The sequence below is a fragment of the Leucopleurus acutus genome (genome assembly GCF_964270905.1).
Source record: "Leucopleurus acutus genome assembly, chromosome: 6".
Taxonomy (NCBI): Eukaryota; Metazoa; Chordata; class Mammalia; order Artiodactyla; family Delphinidae; genus Leucopleurus; species Leucopleurus acutus.
Genome location: NC_139149.1, coordinates 46,930,728 through 46,958,635, shown reverse-complemented (window position 1 = coordinate 46,958,635; position 27,908 = coordinate 46,930,728). Strand labels below are relative to the sequence as shown.

General features: G+C 34.9%; 1 protein-coding gene across 10 annotated transcripts in view; it reads left to right on the top strand.

Annotated features, from left to right (window-relative positions):
• Positions 1 to 27,151, top strand: part of BAZ2B (bromodomain adjacent to zinc finger domain 2B) — a 381,771-nt gene extending 354,620 nt beyond the window's left edge. For 9 of the 10 annotated variants that reach the window (XM_082841899.1, XM_082841898.1, XM_082841894.1 and 6 more), the window contains 9 exons: positions 19 to 292; positions 473 to 628; positions 1,009 to 1,169; positions 5,653 to 5,963; positions 6,352 to 6,487; positions 11,232 to 11,378; positions 18,527 to 18,789; positions 19,051 to 19,194; positions 23,619 to 27,151. In XM_082841899.1, coding sequence (XP_082698025.1) covers positions 19 to 292; positions 473 to 628; positions 1,009 to 1,169; positions 5,653 to 5,963; positions 6,352 to 6,487; positions 11,232 to 11,378; positions 18,527 to 18,789; positions 19,051 to 19,194; positions 23,619 to 23,772 — 1,746 coding nt within the window. In that variant the 3' untranslated portion in view covers positions 23,773 to 27,151. The remainder of the gene's footprint in view (positions 1 to 18; positions 293 to 472; positions 629 to 1,008; positions 1,170 to 5,652; positions 5,964 to 6,351; positions 6,488 to 11,231; positions 11,379 to 18,526; positions 18,790 to 19,050; positions 19,195 to 23,618) is intronic. The other variant, XM_082841900.1, reaches the window with a different exon arrangement.
• The last annotated feature ends 757 nt before the right edge of the window (positions 27,152 to 27,908 follow it).

Below are 27,908 nucleotides of genomic sequence, written 5' to 3'. Positions count from 1 at the left end.
TTTTGGGTTTTTTTGCAGATGAAAAGTGGAGTATCTATGATGGGACTCCAGTTTTGTGGGTGGCCCACCGGTGTGCTTACTTCCAGTAATCCATTTACATCACCTTTACCTAGTCTTGGATCAGGGTTGGGATTACCAGAAGGAAATAGTAATTCATTCTTGACTCCTAATGTTGCTTCAAGTAAAAGTGAATCTCCAGTACCACAGAATGAAAAAGTCTCTTCAACTCAGCCTGTAGCTGTTGAAGTAGCAAAACCAGTAGATTTTCCTAATCCAAAACCTATTCCAGAAGGTAGGTACATTGAGATGGTTTATAGCCACTTACTTACTTTATTTTATTGTTATAGATTCCTGCATTATAACCGAATCTTTGATGGTTTTCTACATAGTTATAAGTCTTCTGTTTTGCATTGTGCCATTAATTTATATTCAAAATATTTGTAAAAAGATCTACATATTTATCTTAACTCAGAAATGCAGTTTGGTTGGTGGAGAATTATTGACCCAGAGGACCTAAAAGCTTTGCTCAAAGTGCTCCATCTCAGAGGAATAAGAGAAAAGGCGTTACAAAAACAAATTCAGAAACACTTGGATTATATTACTCAAGCTTGCATCAAAAATAAGGATGGTATGTACCTAAAAGAGACTTCTGCTCTCTTGCTTAGTTATGAGAATTAGTTCTTTTATCTTAAAACATATTTTAGTATATCCTAATTCTTAATTTATTACTAATAGGCTTTTTTTTCTATGTTGTTCAACAAACAGTAACTCTTTACATTTCTTAAATAGGTATTACTTTCTTATAATTTCTCACAACCTGCAGACATATTGTTTTGTTTCTTAAAAAAGAATATTCCTACTTTTAAGAGTAATCTGCCTGTGTATGCACAAGTACATTTGTGTGTGTTAAGTTACACGTATATGTTATCCCTGGAACCTTATTCACTTTTTAGAAGAAATCATTGGGGGATGAAGTGGATTTTAAAATTAATTTCTCTTCAAATATAGTTGCTATTATTGAATTAAATGAACATGAAGAAAACCAGGTAACTCGAGATATTGTGGAGAACTGGTCAGTAGAAGAACAAGCAATGGAAATGGATTTGAGTATTCTTCAACAGGTAGAAGATCTAGAAAGGAGAGTTGCATCAGCAAGTTTGCAAGTGAAGGTAAAATTGATTGGAATGAAATCTGTTTTAAGGATGATGGAAGGTAACTATTATTTGTTGTATACCTGATATGTGCCAGTTACTCTGCTAAATGTTTTCACTTTATCTCATTTAATTCTCAAAATGATCCTGAACTAATTTCCCCCATCTTACAGGTAAGGAACAAGACTCAAAGTAAGTAACCTGCCAGTGGTCATATCGTAAGCTAAGTGTATTCATCCAAGTCTGTCTGACTCCAGAACCTGTGTTCTTTTTACCAAATCTTGCTGCCTCCTTAGTGGTATTCAAAAGTGTCATTTCTAGTTTTATCCATGATAAATATAATGCTCTATCAAATTCCTACTAAACTGTTTCATATAGAGGAACCTCCTTGCATCAAGCTATGTTGTATGTCAAAATTTCGCTCTATATAATTTAAAATTGGAGAATATAGATATATCCAAATATACACTGTATCATTATACACATACCCACACACCCTACATATATATGTAAATTTTAAATTTATTTATCTACTGGGCATTACCATGTCACAAGCATTATCATGATCAGACTGGCTTCCAATGGACGGGCAAAGGAAAGCTTTACCTTAGTGCAAGAATTTTTAGTTTTGGTAGGAGAGATATAAAGTCTTCTCAGTTGATAATAAGGTGATGTCTCTGAGAATAAATGGATGGATGATGAATAAGTATGAGACACCTGAAAAGGTTTAGAAAATCTAGTATCCATGTAATTTGATTTGCTATTTTATGTTTTATTCAGAATGAGAAACTTATGCCATAATACTATCCTATGGCATTTGGAAACTTTTGAAGTTCTCCAAAAAATGTCACTTTCCAGAGCTAATAACATATCCCTTTCTTGCCGCAAACATAATTACCAACTTTGGGAAACAAAATATATCATTTGTTGACTCTATTTTGCTAGCAAACTATATCTTCCTCCTAGTACTATAATACAGTATAAAAATGCCTCATTTATTTGGCATCTTCAACAAATGAAGTCTTCCACACAAGTTAATTTTCTAGAGAAATGAAAATTATTCCATTTAGCACCATAATTTTTTAACATGTTTGTCAAATCGCTTATGTTACGCATTACACTGCCTTCTTAAATTGAGAATAATGAGTTTGATTTAAATTATCTTGGTGACACAGGATCATTAGTGCGAAGACCAATTATTAGATGATGATTCCCTCAGGAAATGTGAAGAGGTTTTGCCCCTACATTAAATGGTCCTAGTGTGCTTTGCTTTTAAACGACTGTGTCTGCTTTCTATAGTCTGTTTCTGTCTTCTCTCACAGTCAGTTGCTACTACTTGCTGGTTTAAATTTGGTTGGTTCTTCTGGCCCAATTTTCCCCCAACTTCCTCCACCTAATTTGCCAGTTCTAATTGGCTATTGGTTGGGAAAACATATCACCAAGATTTTTTTTTTAAGATATAATTTTATTTATTTTTGGCTGAGTTGGGTCTTCGTTGCTGCACGCGGGCTTCTCATTGTGGTGGCTTCTCTTGTTGCAGAGCACAGGCTCTAGGTGCGTGGGTTCAGTAGTTGTGGCGCACAGGCTCAGTAGTTGTGGCACATGGGCTTAGTTGCTCCGCGGCATGTGGGATCTTCCCGGACCAGGGCTCAAACCCGTGTCCCCTGCATTGGCAGGTGGATTCTTATCCACCATGCCGCCAGGGAAGTCCCAAGCTTTTTTACGTTAAGTATAAAGTCAGGGTGTGGGCCTGAAACATTTTCCTGGAGCCATACTCATATTTTCCTGCATTAACCTTATCACATTACTGGCTGCTTAGACAATCTTGGCTGTGTTCTAAGTATATAAGAAAAGTAGAATTTGTTTTTTAAGTGAAATGTTTTAATATTCTGTTATTAAGGTATTACTAAATTGTTCTGTATTATTCTGAAAAAATGAATTATATTATTCTTGAAGAGTCTAAAAACACAAATGATGAAAATAACCACAAGACATTATTTTAACCTCTATAGAAGATTTAATGTTTTTTTTTTAAGAAAATAGAGTTATGTGTTTAACGTGGGGAACTAGCCATTGTGAAGACACATCGCACAGGTGGCCTGTGGGACTTACTTAGGTGCATTCATTTATATTTTTAATATTGCTGATAATTTGGACATTCTTTATTATTTTGTAGGAAAATCTGCAAGTCTCTTGTCCTAGTTCTGTTGTTGCGAGTATACAAAGAACCTAATTACTCTTCCAGCTCCTCTAAAGATAGCTCCTGTGTCTCTAAGTTTTCTCTTTTACAAGCTAATTAATTCCTTCAACCATTAGTCCTGTGAAAGAGTTTCCATGTACACGATTCTCTTCTGTATAAACACCAGTGTTAATATCCTGCTTAAAATGTTGTATCCATACCTGTACATAGCGCTGTCTGAATGTGTTCATGGGACTTTTACTTTCCTTAATCCAGCACTATACTTCCATTAATGCTGCTTGAATTTTGTACTAGCTTTTTGGCATCCACATCATTCTCTTGCTTCACTGAGTATACGCTATGAAAAAACAAACTTTGGCCCTCTTTCAAAGAGCTTTTAAGCAAGTTGTATCACATATAGTATTCAATATTTCTGTGATTAGTTGCCTAACCTTCAAACCTAAAATTTACATTTATCATTGTTTTATTTTTATTAATTTCATGTGGGTACATTTTTCAGCATATGGAACTATTTTTATCTTAGTCCTGTTATACAGAATATTAAATTTTCTCCCTAGTTTGAAATCATCTGCAGATTTAATAACAATCAACCAAGTTACTCATAAGTGTATTAACAGGACAAACCAAGTACAGAGCCTTTTGGACACTGGCACTGGGGACCTTTTCTAAGGTGACACAAGTTCTGTCAATCACCATTTTTTGGAAGCAGTTTTCAACCGTCTAGATTTCTTTAATCTAGTCTTCATTTTTTGTCTTGTCATTTACCTTGCAGACATCAAGATATGCTATGTTTACAGGGTTCTCTTGATGTATGAATTTAGTACCCTTTTCAAAATACGGGAATGCGGTTCATTTGACATGACTTGTACCTAATGCACTTACATGTACTATTCATAATTCCATCCTTACTTCACAAATATAAATGTTCTACTGAATTAAAGAAGAGGAATTGATCCTAATATACAAGATAAAATAATTATCTCTAAAGAGGTTTAATAAAAAGGATAATGTTCATTCTGTTTTTCATTTAATATGCATTTACTAAGCCCCTATTCCACATCAGACAGTAGGCACCACAAAATTGGATAAAATGTGGTTTCTGCTGTCAGAAATCTTGTCATCTAATAGGGAGATAAGTCATATATACATCTCCACAGAATCTGTTAACTGATCCCAGAGGAGTACAGAGTCATACATGAATTTAGAAAAAGAATGCATAACTTCTGATGGAGACATGGGAGAGATCAGGGAACATTTCACGTAGAAGTCGAGATGGAACTTGAGAAGGTGTGTCAGCTTTTGACAAGGAATGCCATACTAGGAAGAGGGAACAGCCTGAGCAGAGCACCAGGATCCAGAAGTTTAGGGCATGTTTGTGGAGTTGCAAGTTGTGGAATTTGCAGTGTAGGACGTGTGAACGGGAACATGAGAGGAAGAGGCAGATTGAGGTACTTGAATGTCATGATAAAAATATGGACTTTGTTAAACAGTAGGGAAACTTTGAAGGATTTTGAGGTAGAAGATCAATAAAAGCAAGCTGAGTTATAAGATCATTCACTTATTCAATCAACACGTGCGTATTGAGTGCCTACTCTTTGCTTTCACTGTGCTGGAGATAAAAGGAGTAAAAGCAGACGTGGTCCCTGCCATCATGGAATTTAGAGGTAAAAAGATGTGAATCAAATAATCACAATAGTAAAAAATTGTGAGTACCACAAGGCTGTGGCATACTATATGGTCCTTTGTGGGCTTGTAATAGGGAGACTTACCTGCTAAAGCAGGTCAGGGAAGGATTCCCTGAGGACTTTTAAAATGAGAGCTGCAGGATGAGTGGATTTAACCAGGTTAAGAGCAACAGGGAAAGGCTCTACAGACAAATATAACAGCTCACGCAAACTCCTACGGCTGGAGGAAAAACGGTAAGTATTGTACAGACCCCTGTACTGAAGAGTGGTAGAAGGAATGGAAATGGAAAGGAAGAGCTGAATTCAGAGACCACGGAGCGATTTCTGTTGAAATGAATAAGCATGTGGTCTAAAGTCTCTCAGAATACTTTGCTGATTTTCATTATACCTTTCATAATATCAAAAGTTATTAAATTTTCTTCTTCAAACTTCTCACAACTGTTTCTTTTAATTTTTTATTCTTGTTTCTACCTAGCATTAGGAAACACAAGATAAAAACTTTTAGAAAAGATCCTTAAGGTCTGCTGGTGTCTGCTGCTGTATTTTAAGTAAAGGTAATTCACCCAGCAGGCATTTTAAGAGGAAACCATAATAACATTATTCTTTTGATATATAGGGTTGGATGTGTCCAGAGCCTGCATCAGAAAGGGAGGACTTGGTATATTTTGAACATAAGTCATTTTCTAAATTGTGCAAGGAGCATGATGGAGAATTTACTGGCGAAGAAGAAAGCAGTGCACATGCACTGGAACGGAAGAGTGACAACCCCCTAGATATAGCTGTAACCAGGCTGGCTGATTTGGAGCGGAACATTGAAAGAAGGTATCTGAAGAGCCCCTTAAGTACCACCATTCAGATCAAACTGGATAATGTGGGCACAGTTACTGTCCCTGCTCCTGCACCATCCATTAGTGGTGATGGTGACGGGTAGGTTATTGAGATTAACTTGAAAAATTATTGTGCTTCTTTGCTAATTGGAGCCTATTTTCTATTGCCTGTTATCTATGTATCTTCTTGTATGTCTGTGATCCATATGGATCATGCTGTTTGCATGGTGCTTTGTAAAAACATTTTTTTTTGTTGTTATGTGCGTTGATAATCCTGCAAAGTGATCTTACATTTACCTGGTTGTGACTAAGCTTTGAGGCACGTAGCCACAGTCTGTGCACTACATCAAATTTAGTTGCTTAAACCTTATACTTATTGGCTGTTACATGTTTTTGTCATTGCTTGGCTTTCAGTGTGATGATTGTTTCACATTCAGTAACCATAAATGTGGACGTGACCTACTTAATTTTTCTATATTTCAATGCAGAATTGAAGAGGATATTGCTCCAGGGCTCAGGGTATGGAGAAGGGCATTATCAGAAGCTCGCAGTGCTGCACAGGTAGCTCTGTGCATTCAGCAGTTACAGAAATCAGTAGCATGGGAAAAATCAATTATGAAAGTTGTAAGTGTTTTTATTTAAGAAATACTATAATTTACTTTGTCCTGTTTTTTTTCCAATCTTCAGACATTTCTTAATTATGCATTACTTATTGTCAAAATAATGTATGCTGTACTTGAGAATTTCCTTAATTCTTAAATACTGTATAGTTTGATACTTTCCTCCTTATTTTGAGCGTTTTGAAGGAACCTACCAAATGTTATCTTTCGTTTTTTTAAATCTTGTCTTTCTCTCCTTTGAATATTGTTTATAACTCTGACTGAAGTTGTCTTCTCCATTCTGTCAACATAATAGTTGTTAATCTGAATGTTTTGAAGGCCCTTTCAATCTTGTAAACACTCCAGTTGCTAACATTACCTGCTAAGTACGTTCACTTCATTTCTAAAATATCTATATTTGTACCAATTTTCTTTTCTTAATGCCAGAAATACTTAGCTAAGTAAATACAGAATAAGCAGAGAGCTCTTCCTTTATGCACCAATATCATGTTTTGGGTTGGCCAAAAAATTGCCTTAGGTTTTTAAGTAAAAATAAAAGATACATTTTTCATTTTCACCAAGAACTTTATTGAACAGCGTATTCACCCTTTTGTTCCACTACCTTCTACCATTTTTCAGGCAACTTCATAATTCCATCTTCCCAAAACTTTTTATCTTTTTGAGCAAAGAACTGATCCAGGTGCCTTTTACAGTCTTCCAGGGAATTAAAATTTTTTCCATTAAGAGAATTTTGTAAAGCCTAAATAAATGGAAATCCAAAGGTGTAATGTCTGGTGAATAAGCTGGATGAATCAGAGCTTCCCAGCTAAGCTGTAACAGTTTTTGCCTGGTCATCAAAGAAACATGCAGTCTTGCATTATACTGATGGAAGATTATGCATTTTCTGTTGACTAATTCTGGACACTTTTTGTTGAGTGCTGCTTTCAGTTGGTCTAATTGGGAGCAGTACTTGTTGGAATTGATCGTTTGGTTTTCTGGAAGGAGCTCATAGTAGAGGACTCCCTTCCAATCCCACCATATACCGGCCTTTGGTGTGGTTGGTGGTGTTTCATTTCGCTTGCCCCACTATCTCTTCCATTCCACATTATTGTACAGTACCCACTTTTCATCACCCATCACAATGTGTTTTAAAAATGGAACATTTTCGTTATGTTTAAGCAGAGAATCGCATGAGGAAATACGGTCAAGAAGGGTTTTTTTGCTTAATTTATGTGGAACTCAAACATCAAAGCGATTCACATAACCAAGCTGGTATAAATGATTTTCAGCACTTGATTTGGATATTTTGAGTATGTTGGCTATCTCCCGCATGGTATAACGTTGATTGTTCTCAATTAATATCTTGATTTGATCGCTGTCAACTTCAACTGGTCTACCCAACTGTGGAGCATCATCCAGTGAGAAATTTCCAGCGTGAAACTTCACAAACCACTTTTGATGTGTTCAGTCAGTCACAGCACCTTCTCCATACACTGCACAAATCTTTTTTTGCATTTCGGTTGCGTTTTTACCTTTCTTGAAATAATAAAGCATAATATGCCGAAAATGTTGCCTTTTTTCTTCCATCTTCAGTATTAAAATGGCTACACAAAAATTCACCAATTTTGATAACTTTTTTTAAATGCACGCTGATATGATAGGTGTCACATACAATCTAACAAAATTGTTTTGAATGAACTTATAGACAACTAAGTGTTACTAGAGCCATCTTGCGGAAAAAAAGCGAACGAACCTTTTGGCCAACCCAATATTTGGATATGGTTGGCATTGAGTAGATCTTTTAGTCTTTCCTCTAACAGTTAAAAATGTTTTTTCTCCTTCTTTGTTCAAGCCCAGTTAGTTATCGTGTAGTGGCCTCTACTTTGTGCTAGGAAACAAATGCTATATGTTCAAAATAAAAGCTATATTTCTTATATTTTCCAGAGAGAGATTTATTTTAAATCATGTACATGTCCCTTTTGCCTCTTTTGTATCATATACAGAAATATCTATTATATGTAGACTTTTATGAATTACTTTAACAGTTGCTTTTGAATTACAGGTTAGCTTTAAAATTCAAACATTTGAGATTTGTTTTCATGAATGACTAAGGGTAAAATACCTATTTTAAATAATCTTCCCCAAAGAAAAGAAGTGATTCTTAAATAATTTAGCATTCTCTCCTTCCTTTTTACCTCTATACTTAGACTACTCAGTACTTTATTCATTCTATACAAATAAATTTGCTTTCTTCTATGGTTTTTTTCACTTCTTTCTAAAATGTCCATGGAATAATGAATCTGCATTTTTCACAATATGCTCAAATTTAGGTCTTTCCCTATATAGATTAGAATTTACTATAAGTTTTAAGGCATTGTTCAGGTCATCTGGTAGCATTTTTACCAGGTAAAAATAATTTTCCTTCTAAAAATTATTATTAAAACCAATTTTAAAGTCACCTTAGACAAATATATTTGGTGAAATGTAGGCTATAATGATAAAAAAAGATTCAATTCCTATATCAGAATGAAATTTGTACAGTTACTTTTCTCATCTACACCAAAACAATCATCACAATATAGGCAGTTTTGTTATAACCTATACACAGAAACCCAAAACTTGTACCAAAATCTACCTTTATATTAGTGTACTTACTTTCTGCAATCTAAAGTTTTATTTTAGGTTTTGCAAACTTCTTTTCCATTGTTATTAATAAATTAATACACATTCATCATTATTTAACTCCATCTCATAATTTTTATTTCTTTTTTTAATGTTTAATAATACATTATTTGCTATAAAACTACTTTGAAAAGAAGGCAGAGTTTCTTATTCAAAGATTAATGAGCACTTGGTAACCTTGAATTAGAAATGTAACAAAACCTATAATAATCCTCATAAGAAGTCCTAAAAAAAAAGTTAAAGTGCTCAATGTCTTTAGAAATATCCTCTTTACCAGAAACCATGCTTACTAGGAAAGAAGGAGCTGCCACGATTTGCCTCCAGATACTTCTCAGCCCACAATATGTTTTCTGTTGTTAATGTTAAGCAATCGGCAACATCCACTGTTTTTTTTTACTGTGGTAGCAAAGGAGTTAAAACCAAATATTACTACATTTGCTCTAACATATTGTGAGCTGTTACTGTGGATTTTCAAAAATGTTATGAACTTGATACCTGCCACCCTTTCTTAATAAGTATCAGAAAATAATTTTATTTTTAAATCATAAATGTGAGATGTAAGACAGGCTTCATAGTATTTTTAGCTATTGTAGAAAACAATGAGAATTTACTTAATGTTCATGAACCTGATTTTTAAAATTTATTGTTATAGGGATTGAAATATAACCTTCGAAATATTATTTCTCAATGAGTATTTTTATAATAGACATTTTAAAGAAATAACTCAAATTTGGAGAAATAACACCATATTAAGGTATTTAGTGATGTGGTTATCAGGAAAGGTCATAAAATAAATAAATACTTACTGTTGGGATATTAAACTACTGCTTTTGCTCTTAGTGCACATGCCAGTTTCAGTATTACATGTATATTACATATATTTGATAGATATTTGTTAAGGTGAATAGCATGTATCTGCTGTTTTGATAAGATTCTTAAGCTATCATTGGTGTACGTATTGAGTTATGAAAGACTATTTTAGACATTCCCAGATTAAGATTTAATGTTTTATTGAAATTAAATTAAGTTTGAACAATTAAGCTATTTTGTTTTTAACAGTATATAAATACATAACTTAAAATTAGTACAAATGATTTATAATTTAAATGTTTTAATTATTTTCAATTGAAATATAGTTGTACAATATTATATTAGTAATGTTTTCATTTTTTGGAATATTGATTACAGGACATTGTCTACTGTGACTGAAATAAAAACTAAATGTCAAAATATAATGTTAGTACTTACCATTTTTTAAAGCCATCTTTAAAGTTTTTACCTGTCTAATCTTCCTTCTTTCCCTTTGTGAAACTTGTTATACAGAATATGTGTGCATGGGGGAAAAAAAATCTCTTTATAGATTTTAAAGTTCTTAATGGTATTAGAAGTTTTTCAACAGAGAAGGAACAATTTTATTTTTAGGCCTAGAAAATAAATTATGACTTCTAAATTCTTTTATTTAATTTATTGTATCAATTTCTTTTTCCCTTAGAAATCATTTTGTAGGATCCATTTTCTACATTTGTGACACATGTTTGATTTGGGTTGATTTCCAAAGTTTCCTGATTTGGACATAGTCAAAATACAGTGACATCTTATTATTATTATTTATAATTCTGTTACTAATACATGTTCCTAATTTTGATCTTAAAAATTACTCTAACTCTTACTTATTTCTTTCTCAGGATATCATGAGGATGCTAAGATAAGCAAGTGATGAAATATATTAAAAAATTAAAACACCATGTATTAAAGCTATTCATTGCTTTATGTGCTCTAATGTCATGTTAATTATTTCGTATGTTAATGTGTACATGCTTCTGAAGTGTGTGCAGGCATTCAGCCTCTAGCTTTGTTTTTTGCAGTGTACCTGAAATGTGCATTTACCCCAACTGAACTGCTCACCCCATCATGTGGTCCATATCTGTGTAACGAGAGATACATAGATGTGTATGGCTACTGTATATTTGTTAGCAAGCGGAATGTTCATTACTAATATAAATTAGGAATTAATGGTGTGTTTAATATCCCCAAAACTATTATTTGTAGCAGAGTGTTAATTTTAAATGATTTTCCATGTATTATAGTACTGCCAGATCTGTCGAAAGGGAGATAATGAAGAACTGCTCCTCCTTTGCGATGGCTGTGACAAAGGCTGTCATACATACTGCCATAGACCCAAGATTACAACTATACCAGATGGGGACTGGTTTTGTCCAGCTTGCATTGCTAAGGTAAGACTGATCTAAAACTAAATTTTTTTTATTGAAGTATAGTTGATTTACAATATTGTGTTAGTTTCGGGTATACAGCAGAGTGATTCAGTTGTATATTTTTTTTCAGATTCTTTTCCATTATAGGTTATTACAAGATTTTGAATAGAGTTCCCTGTGCTCTACAGTAAATCCTTGTTGCTTATCTATTTTATGTGTAGTAGTTTGTATCTGTGAATCCCATACTCCTAATTTATCCTCCCCACCACCACCCCCAGCAGCTTTCCCCTTTTGTAACCATAAGTTTGTTTTCTAGAAATCTGTTTTGTATGTAGATTCTGTTTTGTATATAGATTCATTTGTATTATTTTTTAGATTGCACGTATAAGTGATATGATATTTGTCTTTCTCTGTCTAACTTACTTCGCTTAGTATGATAATCTCTAGGTCCATCCATTTGTTGCAAATGACAATATTTCATTCTTTTTTATGGCTGAGTAATAGTCCATTGTATATGTGTACCACATCTTCTTAAACCAGTTGTCTGTTGATGGGTACTTGGGTTGGTTCCATGTCTTGGCTATTGTAAATAGGGCTGTTATGAACATTAGGGTGCATGTATCTTTTCAAATTAAGAGTTTTCTTCTTTTCTAGGTATATGCCCAGGAGTGGGATTCCTGGATCATATGGTAGCTCTATTTTTAATTTTTTAAAGAACCTTCATACTTGTTTCCATACTGGCTGCACCAATTTACATTCCCACCAACAGTGTGCTAGGGTTCCCTTTTCTCCACACCCTCTCCAGTACTTATTATTTGTAGACTTTTTGATGATAGCCATTCTGACTGTTGTGAGATGATACCTCGTTGTGGTTTTGATGTACATTTCTCTAATACTTAGTAACGCTTAATGCTGAGCATCTTTTCACATGCCTGTTGGCCAGCTGTATGTCTTATTTAGAGAAATATCTATTTAGGTCTTCCACCCATTTTTCGATTGGGTTGTTTGTGTTTTTGATATTGAGTTGTATGAGCTGTTTGTGTATTTTGGTTGTTAACCCCTTGTCAGTTGCATCATTTGCAAATATTTTCTCCCAGTCTGGTAGGTTGTCTTTTTTTGTTTTGTTGGTTTCCTTTGCTGTGGAAAAGCTTTTAAGTTTGATTAGGTCCCATTTATTTTTGCTTTTATTTCTTTTGCCTTGGAAAAGTGATCTAAGAAAATATTGCTATGATTTATGTCCAAGAATGTTTTGCCTGTGTTCTCTTCTAGGACTTTTATGTCTTATGTTTAGGTCTTTAAACTATTTTGAGTTTATTTTTATATATGGTGTGAGGGTGTGAGGGAGTGTTCTAATTTCATTGATTTAGCAGTCCAGCTTTTCCAACACCACTTGCTGAAGAGACTGTTTTTTCTCCATTGTATATTCTTACCGCTTTTGTTGTAGATTAATTTACTGTAGGTGTGCGGGTTTATTTCTGGGTTCTCTATTCTGTTTCATTGATCTATATGTCTGTTTCTGCCCCAATACCACACTGTTTTGATTACTGTAGCTTTGTAGTAGTGTCTGAAGTCTGGAAGGGTTATGCCTCCGGCTTTGTTCTTTTTCCTAAGGATTACTTTGGCAATTCTGGGTCTTTTATGGCTCCATATAAATTTTAGTATTTTTAAAGTAGTATTATTACTTAAAACTTTTTAATTGCCAGATCAAAATGAAGAGTTTTATGGGGATTTTTTTTTGAGATATAATTGTATACTGTAAAATTCATTTTAAAGTGTGCAATTCAGTGGTTTTTAATATATTCACAAAGTTGTACAACCATCACCACTATCAAATTCCAGAACATCTTCATGATCCCCAAAAAGTATGCTTGTACACATTATCATTCACTCCCCATTCCCCTTCTCTTCTCAGCCTTTGGCAACCATTAATCTATTTTCTATCTCTGTGGGTTTGCCTATTGTCATTACATATACATCAAATCATACAATATGTGGCCTTTTTCTTTCACTTAGCACAATATTTTCAAGGTTCATCTGTGTTCTTGTCCTTCATCTTTGAAGTCAAATGATATTTCATTATATGGACAGACTACATTTTGTTTATCTGTTCAGCTGATGGACATTTGGGTTGTTTCTACATTTTGGCTTTTATGAATAATGCTGCTATGAACAGTCATACCCAAGTTTTTGTATGAATATATGTTTTCAATTTTTCTGTTATATACCTAAGAGTAGAATTGCTAGGTCATATGGTAATAAGCATATGTATTTTAAGTCACTTTGCAGTCACATATAAATTGGAAACCTGTGAATTCTAATACTAATTGATTAAAGAGTAGCACTATGATAAAGTAGAAAGAAATGGGTTTTAGAGTTATAAAGTAAGGAGTAAGAAGTGTGAAAGGGTTAGAATGTATTGAGGGCCAGACTCTTCATTAGGTTTTGCCTATCTCAGACACTCTCTTCCATGTTTAATCTCTTGACGTAGTTACTACCAGTAACTACCACCACTTCGTAAACTCAGTTTCAAGCATCCATCTCTCCACTGCCTCCTTTCTGTCCTGTTCACTCCCTCTAGTGCTCCAATTCCAATAATTCTTTGATCTCATCAGGACCTTCAATTCATTTATCTTAAGACCTTTTCACTGTCCCTCTCCCCATTCATGTCCTCTCTTTCCTCCTATAATCACTGCATCCACCCTTAGCTCCTGTGCCTCTCTCTCACTTGGTAAAACCATCATTCTGTTTAATCCAACTCTATGACTTCTCCAGCACCTATATATCCAGATACAAAGGTATCTTGAATGTGGCTGGAGAAAACACCCACCCCTTTAAATTTAAGGCTAAGAGGGCCTTTAGTGGTGCCTAATAATTTACTGTCTCCTCCATCCTCATTCTCAGCTGATGACCTTACTCCCATTTCACTATGATAATGGAAGCCATCAGAAGAAAATATCACAAGCATCCACCACCACACTTACCATCCTTCCTATATCTGGGCTCTCATACTCTACCCTCCCTCCTGTTGCCATGAACTGCTTGTGTGCCCCTAACTAAGCCAATAACCCCACTTGTGCTTCAGATCCCATCCCCTCTCACCTCCTTAGGAGAATGGCTCCAGCAGTTCTGTCTTCTCCTGCATCATCAGTTTTTCCTTCTACACTGGGTTCTTTCTCATCAGCCTACCAACATGGTACTCTTTCTCCCACCTTACAAAAACTAAAGAAAAACCCTCTTTTGACCTCACTTCTTCCTTGATCCACTTCCCCCATTTCTCCCCTTCCCTTTACTGGAAAGTTTTCTGTTCTGGTTCTTTCTGATTCACTCTTAAACTCACTCCAGTCATATTTTCATCTCCACAGCTTCTCCAAAATTTCTCTTACTATGCCCACAAATGACTTCCACATTGCTCGGTCCAGTGATCAGTGCTTAGATCTCATCTAACCCATCACTTACATTTGATAGAATGGAACTTCCCCTCCTCCTTGAAATCCTGTTTTCACTTGTCTTCTAGGATACCATACTCACCTGATTTTCTTCTTGCTTTTGCTCCTTTTCAGTCTCCTTTGCTGGTTTTTCTCACCTCCCAGATCTATAAATATGGAGTGCTTTCTTAGGTTCAAAGATATATCTGTAAAATGGAATCGTATCTGCTTTGTGGGGATTTGTAAGGATCAAATATTGTGTGTTTGAAGGTTTTTATGACTTTAAAATTCTGTGATCTATTTTGGGGGGGGATATATTTATATTAATACCTTATTATATTTTAGGCTATATTTTACAAAATAGCAGAGGTCTCACATGGCACCATATTCACTAATAATTGCTTTTTTATTTCTCATTACTTGATCATTTTTGTTATATATAGTGAAATGTAGTTTAATAATAATCTTCCCTGGTGGTACATAACTTATCTTTTAACTTCATAAATGTCAAGTTATAGAAAAGTGTCTCTAATACTTTATGAATTACTAACAAATCAGTGTTTTAATTCTTGGGGGTATCATCTGGTAGGCTATAGGAGGTTTTGTTTTCTGTAAATTTGCTTAAATTAGAATTCTGGCTATGTATCATTCCAGGAATGGACTAGAAGATGTGAGGTGTATGATCTCATCTAAACCCTTCTATGTAAATGCAGCTTTCTAAGCCTCTGCTTTCTTGTTTTTTAAATGTGGTGGATTAGGTGTTATGTGTCTTACAGCAATAAAAAATGTTATAAACATTGGATTTTGGTAAAGATTTTTAAAGTTAAGATTTTAAAAATATCTTTCCAGTAATTCAGTTATTTACAAATATCTATATTATACATCTTGCTCTCAAATAGCTATCTGCATACGTCATTGTGACTGTTTTTATTCTGTGTATATGTGTGTTTTCATGCCAATATATATACATACACTATGTATATATATTAAAGATAGATATATATACTTTCTCTCAGGATCACAGAATCAAAAAAACTTGCATGTGTGTATATATACATATTTATACACACTCATACACACACACACACACACACAAGAAATTTTAAATTCCAGTGCCTACAAAAGCCAAATAACACAAAAGAGTTGGGACTGTAGCAAACAGGAAAGTCAAGCCATGGCCCCATTTATATGTGACAGACATTGCTCAACTCCAGCCGTCATGCAGACATGTGGGCCCAGTGTTCCAGGATCTACCAATATTTCATTATGGATTTTTATGCATGCCCTCCCAAATGTTAAATGTTGGCAACAAATTCAGGATTTTTACAAGCATTATGAGCCAAACAACAACACATTCTGTGGGCTGTTTACAGCCTCTGAGCCACCAGTTCACAACTTCTGATATATAGATATACAAGCATAACAGAAATGAGCCCTTGTATGTGTAATCTGATAGGTTCAGCTTAAGATATCCTGAAGTTCCTCTTTGGATTTGGGCTCTAATAAGGTAGAAAGGGTGAGGAACGGGGACTTCTCTGTCCAAGAACAAAGTCATCAGTAACAGAGCAACTGTGTAAAAGCTTGCTTTTAAAAGTGTATATGCATGATCTAATGAGGTAAGCTGATAAACATCATTTATAAAAGAAAGAGAGAGGCTCCATTGTCTTTTTAAAACATCGCCAAAGTTTTTATTTCTGTGAATTTAAATTTTATGTTTTCTTACTATGAGTATTAATCTGTTAGAATATGATCCCAAGTATTGGGATCCGTAACATCTTATGGAAAAACCCGAATGAACTTTTTGGCCAACCCAATAGTATTTTCATTCAAATAGGAACTAGAAATTTTGACCCATTATTCATGAAATTTTGTTCTTTTTAAGTAACACAATTATTCAATCTAACTTAATTTAATCTTCATTAAATAGACCTTTTCCTCATGAATTAAGCATTCTCTTTCTCTTTGTTTATGATTTCAGAGTGCTAAAATCTCAGTGTAATATAAAAACTCAAAATAATCAGATTTTAGTGAATAAAAATTAATAAACTAAATGGAGAAGAGACTTAGTAAAACATTTTAATTATTCCAGTTAGTTTCAAGGTGTAGTGATTCTTTCATATGGTATGGGGAAGATGTTAGATTTATGGTTTGTTTTATTATTTTAGTCAATTAAAATATCTCTTTAACTATACTTTTAACCTACCAATAGAGAAACAAATAATTTTAATTGCTTGATTAAAAGCAATTTTTAAAAATAATGCTAGAAGAGGTCCTGAAATCCTCAAAGAAATTGGTATGAAATACTCCAGAGAAACGTTTTTCAGCCAAATTCATTTCAAGGATATATACAACTTTAAATTACAGCTGATTGATATCTGACCCTAAGTCTTAAGTCTAAGATTTCTTAATAGTCTGGGTAAGAGAGGAAATAATTTGCTAAAAGAGGATAAACACTGTTCCGGAAAATTAAAACAAAAACCATACATTACAGGGTCTTTGCACTGATATTCTTCTATGAGCTGATATATTTATTGTAGTATTGTAAAATCTGAAAATACAGATTTATTTCGCTATTTCTAGGTTGGGGGATGTGGTGGGCAGCTACTGTTACATCAGTGTGCTGCCTGTACATTGTAGTTAGATTGCGTAAGGCCATGTTGAGTTTTTTTGAAGTTGTTTTTTTTTTCGTGTAATTTTAGAGCTAGAATGACCGTACGAATTGTGTGGCTTATCTTTCTTATTTTACAGGTTAGAAAACAGGGACTCACAGATATTTTTGTACGAAGTTCCATAGCTAGTTACTGACAGAGCCATAGCTGGAAATCATATTCTTTGATTCCAAATATAATCTCTTTTATACTATTTCTTTATTGTTTTCCTCAAAAACAGACATTTTTTTCCCTCTTCCTTCACCTCTGCTTTGTTCACATCTGGTAACCACAAGTTTGTGGAACTCTATTCTTATAGAAAATGCTTTTTTTCTTTATCTAGAAAGAAATATCAATTTCCAGTAGATCTGATCATTTACAAAGGACTTTTTCTCTATTGGACACTTCATGAGCTATTTTCCTTGTTTTGGCCTAGCTTCTTAATTATCTCAACTTTCTTATTAATAAGATCTATATTTTTGTTTATATTCAACCTTTGTTCTTAATTATACTGTGCTCCAAAAGATAGTACTTTTGTATCTTTAAACTCATTCAGTTAGTGACTTAGACCAGGGGTCCCCAACCCCCAGGCCTCAGACTGTTACCTCGGTGGCCTGTTAGGAACCAGGCCGCACTGCAGGAGGTGAGTGGCAGGGAGCGAGTGAAGCTTCATCTGCCGCTCCCCAATCCTCCCCATTGCTCGCGTTACCTCCTGAACCATCCCCCATCCATGGAAAAATTTTCTTACGTGAAACCGGTCCCTGGTGCCAAAAAGGTTGGGGTCCGCTGACCTAGATTAAAGAAATACTGCTGATAAGTTCTATAGTTCCAAAGATGGATTACCACGAGATCAACATCTTCAGATTTTAAGAATTCCTAAAATAAATTTTTCCCTCTTTATTAGATTTTTGCCTCATATTATGGGAGAACAAATTCATAGATCTCTCTTGAAAATAATAAAATGATCATCAACCTTCGAGATCAGAGATAATATTCTTTTTCTTGGCCCTGTCAGGCTTTCCTAACTTAAAATAATAAAAGGCCTGTAGACAGTTATTTTTCTTATACCTCATTTCCTTTTTTTTTTAAATTAAAGGCAAGTGGTCAAACTCTAAAAATCAAAAAACTTCATGTCAAAGGAAAAAAGACTGAGTCAAAAAAAGTCAAGAAAGTAACTTTAACAGGGGATACTGAGGATGAAGACTCTGCATCTACAAGTAGTTCATTAAAAAGAGGAATCAAAGACCTGAAAAAAAGAAAAATGGAGGAAAATACTTCTATTAGTTTGTCAAAACAAGAAAGTTTTACTTCTGTTAAGAAACCTAAAAGAGATGACTCCAAGGACCTAGCTCTTTGCAGGTATTATTTCAGTTTTCATGTACTGTATATTTACAACTTCCTATTTTATTTGCTTAGAAATCTTCTGCCATACTAAAGGCAACTTTTTGACAATTTGTGTAAGTAGTAAATGAAAGTCTATAGTATAAGTAAATATATTCTTTTATCTTTTTAAATAAATTAATTTGCATTTTTTACTTGAAAGATTATGAAAGGTAAATTTTTAATAAAAATAGATATTTCTAAAGCATAGATACTGATTTCAGACATTGTTTTCTTTAGTATGATCCTTACTGAAATGGAAACTCATGAGGATGCATGGCCTTTTCTACTTCCTGTAAACTTGAAACTTGTTCCTGGTTATAAGAAAGTTATTAAGAAGCCTATGGATTTTTCCACAATTAGAGAGAAATTAAGTAGTGGACAGTAAGTAAATCATTTCAGTTCGATATTTATTGAATGCTTGGTACATGCTGGGTACTTTTCGAGTGAGCCAAAAATACATTAACAACAAAGACATAGGCTCTGCCTTTGGAGAGGGGTGTGTGTGTGTGTCACTCGCGTTTGGTCAGGGTAGTATAGTATGTAAGACAAATCAATTAAAATTATGTAAATAATTAAAAAGTAGTGTGATAAAGCATTTTGACATTGGAAGGGCACCAAACTCAGCCTGGAAGGTAAGGAAGAGTATCAAGAAAGCCTCCCAAAGTAAATTACATGTAAGCTAGAGCTTGTATTGTACATCAGTGGAATATTGACACTGTCTCATGTGGATTTAATAAAAATTGACTCTGTAATATTTTCAGATTATTACAATGTAGAGATAGAAGATCACTGGAAATTTTAACTATTAAAAGCTTTATTGTGGGGCTTCCCTGGTGGAGCAGTGGTTGAGAGTCCGCTTGCCGATGCAGGGGACACGGGTTCGTGCCCCGGTCTGGGAGGATCCCACATCCTGCGGAGCGGCTGGGACCGTGAGCCATGGCCGCTGAACCTGCGCGTCCGGAGCCTGTGCCCCGCAACGGGAGAGGCCACAACAGTGAGAGGCCCGTGTACCGCAAAAAAAAAAAAAAAAAAACCTTTATTGTGAGTTGTTGGAGAATACTAAAAATGTGTTTATTAAATGTGGAAGAAAATTATTATTTGCTCCTCTCTACTATATTCTCTTTGTGATCCTATCCAAAGAGCAAAATGACTTCTGGCCACAGTTAATGATCTTTGTTAGATTGCCTCAGACTTCTTGCCAGAGGGTAGCAGCTGTTAGATGTTGGCATTTAGTTGGTTCTGGACATTGGACACTGGTTCTAAACATTTTGGAGCCACAAGAATAAGGCTGTTCTCTTACAAAACAAGCCCACACAAAAGCATTCCATGTGTTAATGGCCAGGAGCTGTGCATCTCCCTTCTCCATTCTCCCTGCACCCTTTATTCCTGCATACCAGTTTACCTTAGTGTAGCCCATGCGCATCACTTCAAGCAAAGTCATAAATAAGGAGAAAGAAGGAACTTTACATTTAAAAAAACTATAACATTTAATTGCATTATTATTGTTATTATTATTATGTTCTTTCTAGATATTCTTTTGGTGAAAATCACTGTAATCTGTAATTTAAACTCAGTTTAGAAGAGTTGAGTAGAACTTAACTCATAAAGATCAGTGTCTGTCTTACATGTATCAGATGATTTACGAGACTGACCAAATGACTATTTTATTTCTCTGGAGGCTGAACTGTCAATCTTTTAAAGAATTATGTCTGTCCCATTTTATTATTTTTTAATTTCGAAAGGGACCTGCCTAAATTCCGAAAACATTAAAACTATTGGTTCTTTTTTTTTTTTTTTTTCGGTACGCGGGCCTCTCACTGTTGTGGCCTCTCCCGTTGCGGAGCACAGGCTCCGGACGCGCAGGCTCAGTGGCCATGGCTCACGGGCCTAGCCGCTCTGCGGCATGTGGGATCTTCCCGGACCGGGGCACAAACCCGTGTTCCCTGCCCTGTCGGCAGGCAGACTCTCAACCACTGCGCCACCAGGGAAGCCCAAAATTATTGGTTCTTATATGATCCAAATAGCAAAAACTTCTGTCTATATATGAACTGGTTTTTTTGCTTTTGCTTTTTTTTTTTTAACATCTTTATTGGAGTATAATTGCTTTACAATGGTGTGTTAGTTTCTGCTTTATAACAAAGTGAATCAGTTATACATATACATATGTTCCCATACTCTTCCCTCTTGCGTCTCCCTCCCTCCCACCCTCCCTATCCCACCCCTCTAGGTGGTCACAAACCACCTAGCTGATCTCCCTGTGCTATGCGGCTTCTTCCCACTAGCTATCTATTTTACATTTGGTAGTGTATATATGTCCATGCCACTCTCTCACTTTGTCACAGCTTACCCTTCCCCCTCCCCATATCCTCAAGTCCATGCTCTAGTAGGTCTGTGTCTTTATTCCTGTCTTACCCCTAGGTTCTTCATGACCTTTTATTTTTTCTTAGATTCCATATATATGTGTTAGCATATGGTATTTGTTTTTCTCTTTCTGACTTACTTCACTCTGTATGACAGACTCTAGGTCCATCCACCTCACTACAAATAACTCAATTTCGTTTCTTTTTATGGCTGAGTAATATTCCATTGTATATATGTGCCACATCTTCTTTATCCATTCATCTGTTGATGGACACTTAGGTTGCTTCCATGTCCTGGCTATTGTAAATAGAGCTGCAATGAACATTTTTAACTTCCATAATTCTCCAGTTCCTGGATAGAGGATGAACCTAAACCTCAAAATAAACAGGCTTACACATTAACACAGAAGTACCAAAAGATCTGCAAAATCTAAGCTCCCTTTTTTCTTTCTTTTTTTTTTTTTTTGGTACGCGGGCCTCTCACCGCTGTGGCCTCTCCCGTTGCAGAGCACAGGCTCCAGACGCGCAGGCTCAGCAGCCATGGCTCACGGGCCTAGCCGCTCCGCGGCATGTGGGATCTTCCCGGACTGGGGCACGAACCCGTATCCCCTGCATCGGCAGGCAGACTCCCAACCACTGCACCACCAGGGAAGCCCTAAGCTCCCTTTTGAGAATGAGCGCCAGTAAATGGAGGAGGTCACAGCAGAAGCAAGCAGAGAGAAGCAGTTCTGTATAATCCTGTTTGTGATGCCAGGTGTGGGAGACAGAATTCAGAGAATTCAGACTCCTCTCACTTCGACTTATTTCATTAAACCCAAATTAATGAGCTGGGACCCAAACTCACAAACAGTATTTCAAATTTTAAACTAGAAACTTAGAGAACAGAGGGGAGGAAGTGCCTCCTTTAATGAATCTTTCTGGGTTCCGTCAGCCTCCCCCTCCTTCTGTTGTACTTATTTCATCTAGAATCTCACCTAAACTTCTCTCCCGGATTTGTCTCCCTAGTGCTAATCATTAACCTTTTCTTGTAGTAAGGAACAGTCTAAAGAGATAAATATTTCTCAAGGCAACTTTAAAATATTTTATAAAAATTATTCCCACACGTGTTATATGATTGCATTTATATGAAATGTCCAGAATAGGTAAATGTATAGAGACCAAAAGACAAGTTGATGGTTGCCACGGGCTGGGGATAGGAAGGAATAGAGAGTAAATGCTTAATGGATAGAGTTTCCTTTTGGGGTAATGACAGTGTTTTGGAACTAGGTAATGCAATGTTGTGAGTGTGCTAAATGCCTTAATTATCTACCTTAAATGGTTAATATGATGTTATGTGCATTTCACCTTAATTTAAAAAGTAATAATTCTCAGAAGAAAAGGAAAATGGGTGAGGTTACACAGGGCTGACAATTCTGTGAGCTCATTACAGATAAAGAAATTTTCTTCTTTTATTATTGCACATATTAGAAGAAAGGAGTGAAAAGACTGTACAAGGTATTTCATCAAAGAAATAATTCCACTTTTACCAGATCTCAGAGCTTCAGTGTGCGCTTCATAGGTATTTCTAATGGGTAAATTATTTTAGTATTCAATTTGTCATAAGTTAAAGTTAATTTAAATTTGACTTTCCAAAAGCCCTTTTTCAAAATGTATTGATTTGGCTTGAAATGCACCACTCCTTCCTTACTAATAAGTCTAGTCGTGCACCTTTCAGTTCTCTTCTCTGTGTTCTTACAGGGAAAGAGGACTGGGATTATCCCACCAAAAAAAGCACTGAATTCACAGTGCTTCTCATTGAAAGGCAGTTTCCTGATAATGCTATCTCCAGTAAAGAGATAGCACATGCTTTTTTTGCTTGTTTTCGATCATCATATGACAGTGTTTGAGCAAAAGAGCATATCTGAAGAGAGAAGAAGGGAAATGGGAAAGGGGCAAGGTTTAACACAGAGTGACCTATCCTGGGATGTATGTAAAAGCTACAGGGCAAGTGTCATGTACAGTGCATGGGAAGCATTTATATTATTTCTACTGTAGCTAAATATTTTTGAGTGTAAAAAATAGGGTACTGCAAGTGATACAGTTGGTCAGAGTTAATAAACTAATCAAGTAGGATGAGTCCTGTAACAAAATTGTGATACAGGTCGAACAGGAAATTGGATGTAAGAAAAATGCAAGTTTGTTGAAATATATCTTGATCTTCAAGAGAAATCTGTTTTCCATTTAACCTGTCTTTAAATTCTATAAGTCCAGAACACGTGCAGTCTTTTAAACATCCTATTTATAAGAGGGTATAATATGTTTTATATCAGTTTAAATGCAGTTACCCTAATCTTTTTCTTTTTCCTTTCAATTTTATGTTTTATTTTATCTTTTATTACCTCTTCATTTGTTTGCAAAACAAAACCAGCCTACAAAAGCAACCTGTAATCATGTGTTTTCTTCCAGGTATCCAAACCTTGAAACTTTTGCTCTAGATGTCAGGCTTGTTTTTGACAACTGTGAAACATTTAATGAAGATGATTCTGATATAGGCAGAGCTGGCCACAGTATGAGGAAGTATTTTGAAAAAAAGTGGACAGATACTTTCAAAGTGAGCTGAAGTTATAATAATCTCTTTTTTTTTTTCCTTTTAAACAAGGACAAACGAACCAGCAATGTGAACTGTATTTACATACATGTGCAAGGCACATACATAATGACTTTTTTTTCCTTAAAATAAATATCACACAAAAAAAAAGTATCAGAAGAATGATACCGTTTTTAAAGGCTTCACTCCTACAACAACCAAGGCCCTTGGTTATTGGTTTGTGTGATTTATCAGCTAATTTAGGTAGAACAGGGAAGCACACCCAAAGAATTTTCAAAGGAAAGGGTGTTATAGTGCAATAGCAATTAAAATGTATCAAATCGCACTGAATATTCAACACCAGAGCTCTAACGTGGGAAATGGTTCTCCTTTCCCTCTCAATAAATATCTATTTTTCATTTTTTTACTTTGTAGTTTATTTTTTAGTGAATGTATTTAATTTTATGAATTATTTATGATTAAACCACATCCAGAATCTTCGTTTTCTGTGAAAAGGAAGAACTAGAAAAATTGCTTTAAATCTTGAAAATACAACAAGGAATGTTTTAAAATATAAAACAAAGCCAAGTTAAACTGTTTACACTGATGTGCTATAAAAGCACCAAAAATAAACTTTACTGTAGAGTTACAAGTACATTTTTATATATATATATATATATATATATACACACATATATATGTATATATATATATGTTGCTGCATCACTTGTGTAGTTAAATTGTATTTCAAGACAGTGAAGAAAAATTGACATGTATATACTGTTCATTATTGTTTATATTAAGTCTTGTTTTAAATATGTATTATGTGTATATATTGTTTGCAGACATTATTGTTTATGCCTTAGAAGGATTGTAGCATTTTATTTTAGTCTGAAGGTAATTATAGCTATACAGCTTGTACAGTAATTATCCTCTACCAACACTGTGGCATCTCCTTGATCTTGGTAGTGCCTGCCTTTGAAACAGGGTGTAGGGGATATTAGTTTTCCATTTTTTCTATTTTGTTATATAATTTTAAGCCACCAGGGCCTAAATTAAAGTATAATCATTTGTATCCATGTGGAATAAAATTGTGACAATTTCCTACGCACACAGTATTTTTTCATAGAAACATTTCCCTCCCATTTGCCTTGCCTCAGAAATAAATTTAAAAGACATTTGTAACCACTGTGTTTTATCTACTGTGTGTTGTGGTGGCCTGTTGGAGGCAAGTAGATCAGAATTTTTTTGTACCTATGTAAGAGTACTTGAAGTTTTATTTAAAATAAAATGTTGTGGAAAAGGTAGCATTCTTTTTTTTAGGAGTGTTATTTTTCACTACTATGTGTGGCACGGATACAATAAAAGACTTTTACAAACTAGTTTTTTAGTTTTTCTTAATGAACCTGGAATTTTTTTTTTTCTCAAAAAAAGCTAGTTAATTTAAATTTGCTTTTTACAGAATCATAAAGGAGGAGCAGCAGAGTGTGGTTCAAAGAGCATTGGGCTGGGTGGAGGAAGGTGGTCTTAAGTCAAGTGATGTGACTTTCATGAGTCTCTGAACCTCTCTGGACCACTTTTTATTGTTTATTTCACATTTCTAATATGAAAATATTAAAATTTTTTTAAGGTCTTGTTCTAATAGGTGAAATGTCTCTATTGTAGACATACAACCCAGTTGTCATTAAGAAAAATTTATTATATAAATTTGTCTAATAAGTCATGAGATACAAGTTCAAGCATTCATGAACTATGATTTGATGCCTTGCTGGGGTCTGAGGAATCATTGAATGAACAAGACAGGCACAGGCCCTACCTTCATGGAGCTTACAGTCTAGTGCAGACGTGATCCTTAGCTAATGTCCTTAGTAAAGGGCTTTTCATAAGTAGTGAAGGGAGAATAGAAAAGTTTTGAAGAAATATTAAGCTTTAGAATGCTTCATAACCTCAGAGTATTTTCCAAAATTCCTAGAGTGTTTGTGAAGGCTTATATGAAAATCAGCTGTTATTATGTACATATGTCGGTTTCTGTTAACCAAATATTACAGTGATGCCTTAAGGAGCTGGTGCTCAATCAAAAATACCATGTGGAACAGAGAACAAGGTGGTGCTGTGAATCAAGTGTGTGGTTTTTGTGTTTATAGAACTGGCTGCCAGATGCTCCATGGAGAGTCGTCTTCATTGGGGTGTTTTGCCTTAGGGAGCACATGTGGTTACATTACTTTATATTAGATGGCATATAAGAGCTTGATATTAACATGTCTGATGTCCGAGGGGCGAATGAGAAATAAAATACTTAAACACACACGAAGAACAGTTTTTCAATGATTAATTTTCTTTTAAAAATAAATTAAATATCCCTGAAAAAAAGAAAGGTGACTATTGGCTACTTTGGACTGCTGTCTTCATTGTTGCTACTCAGCAGGAGTAGCTGTTCAAGAAGTACTGGCCATGATCCCCAAAGGGCCACAATTAGTCTCCAGAACAATTGTTACAACACACATGTGGATCATTTGTTATGTGAATGACTCTTGCATTCACGGTGCCATAGGTTGGGCCTATCTTCAATAAAACCAGTATTATTATTCTCCTCAAATATAAAAACATTTTCCTAACCCTCTGCTATCATACAATTACAAGTATGCACAACATACTTTTTCTAAGATAAATTAGACTTTAACCTGAACCTTCTCCATTTTAGTCCTGGTTGCTCTGTGAATTGTAAAAACTTGGCCTGACCTCAAGTATAGATTTTGATTTATCCTAAGGATAAACCAATCAATCCACTACTACCGAACCCCAAAAATAGTCATCAGTTTGAAACAACATCTAGAGAGTAAATTAATATATTTATTTAGTTGTTAACCGTGGTTAAAATTAAACAAATGAAAATTTATCTGTGGGTGTACCTTGAACTCAAAAGAACTAAATTACCATAAATGCAAGGTAATCTCTTTTTCTTATTTCAACCCCAAAATGAAATTTGTTAAAAGCATTAGTTTTAATCAAAATCATGAGGGAGCTGATCTGTCTTTGGTACCTTAATGCACCCCCTCTGTGCTCCTTCTCTTTTCTATCCCCTCTACCCCCATACCCTTTCAAGAAATTTAAAATCCTGTTCATTTAGGCTCCTATGAAACACATCCTTAACAAGGAGATCTGATATCAATGATTTACTCCTTTTTATAAATTGTATTTGTGGGCTACCTCTCTCAAGATTATTTGCATTTGAGAAACAAAAGAAGTTTGTGTTCTGTTAAAAGAATTTCATTCCAACAAGGAGATAAGAGAGGTATTCTAAGACAATTGAAATTTTCCTTCCACAGGAATATGACTCATAAAAAATACAACACAGAGAAACTAGTAGAACCTTATCTACTAGGAATTTTGCCTCAGTTAGATCTCTTAGGAGGCCTGCTTGGACCACATTACAACTCTGCCTAAAAAAAAAAATTTTTTTTTAAACCTCAACTACACAGAATTAAGATAATTCCTCTCCTCAATTCATGACACACTCTTCACATTGTTGTTGCAAAGCCCCTTTTCTTTCATTTTCTTACTTCCTCCTCTTCAATTCCCTTTCCCCCCACATACAACCACACATGTCTTTCCAGTCAACCTTTTATATATGTATTTAGCAACACATACATCTTTAAAAATATATGGTGTGGGAAAATATATATATATATTTACTGTGTTTTTCAAACTTGTATCAGTTGCATTATGCTATACATGTCTATTTTTCTATTTTTGTTTCTTTTGAGTTGAAAAAGGAATACATACTGGTTCATTACTTTTGATTGCTACAAGGTATTCCATCACAGGCGTATGCCACATTTTACTTTCAAACTTCTCTCAGAATGAAAACCTAAGTTGCCTGCAACTCCTTGTCACTGCAAATAATACTGCGGTGAATGTTGTCATACATGTCTTCTATGGACCTGCGTGTGCAAGCCTGTTTCCTAGATGGTCCCACATGATTCATGCCCCTGTGTAATCCCTTCCCACATTGTATCGGGTTTCGCCTGTGTGACCAACATAATGTGGCAGTGATGTGTGAATTCCCAGACTAGGTAATAAATACATTGCTATTTCCACCTTGTTCTCTTGGATCACTTGCTCCTGGTAAAGCCAACAGTGTTGTTGAGGACACTGTAGCAGCCCCACGG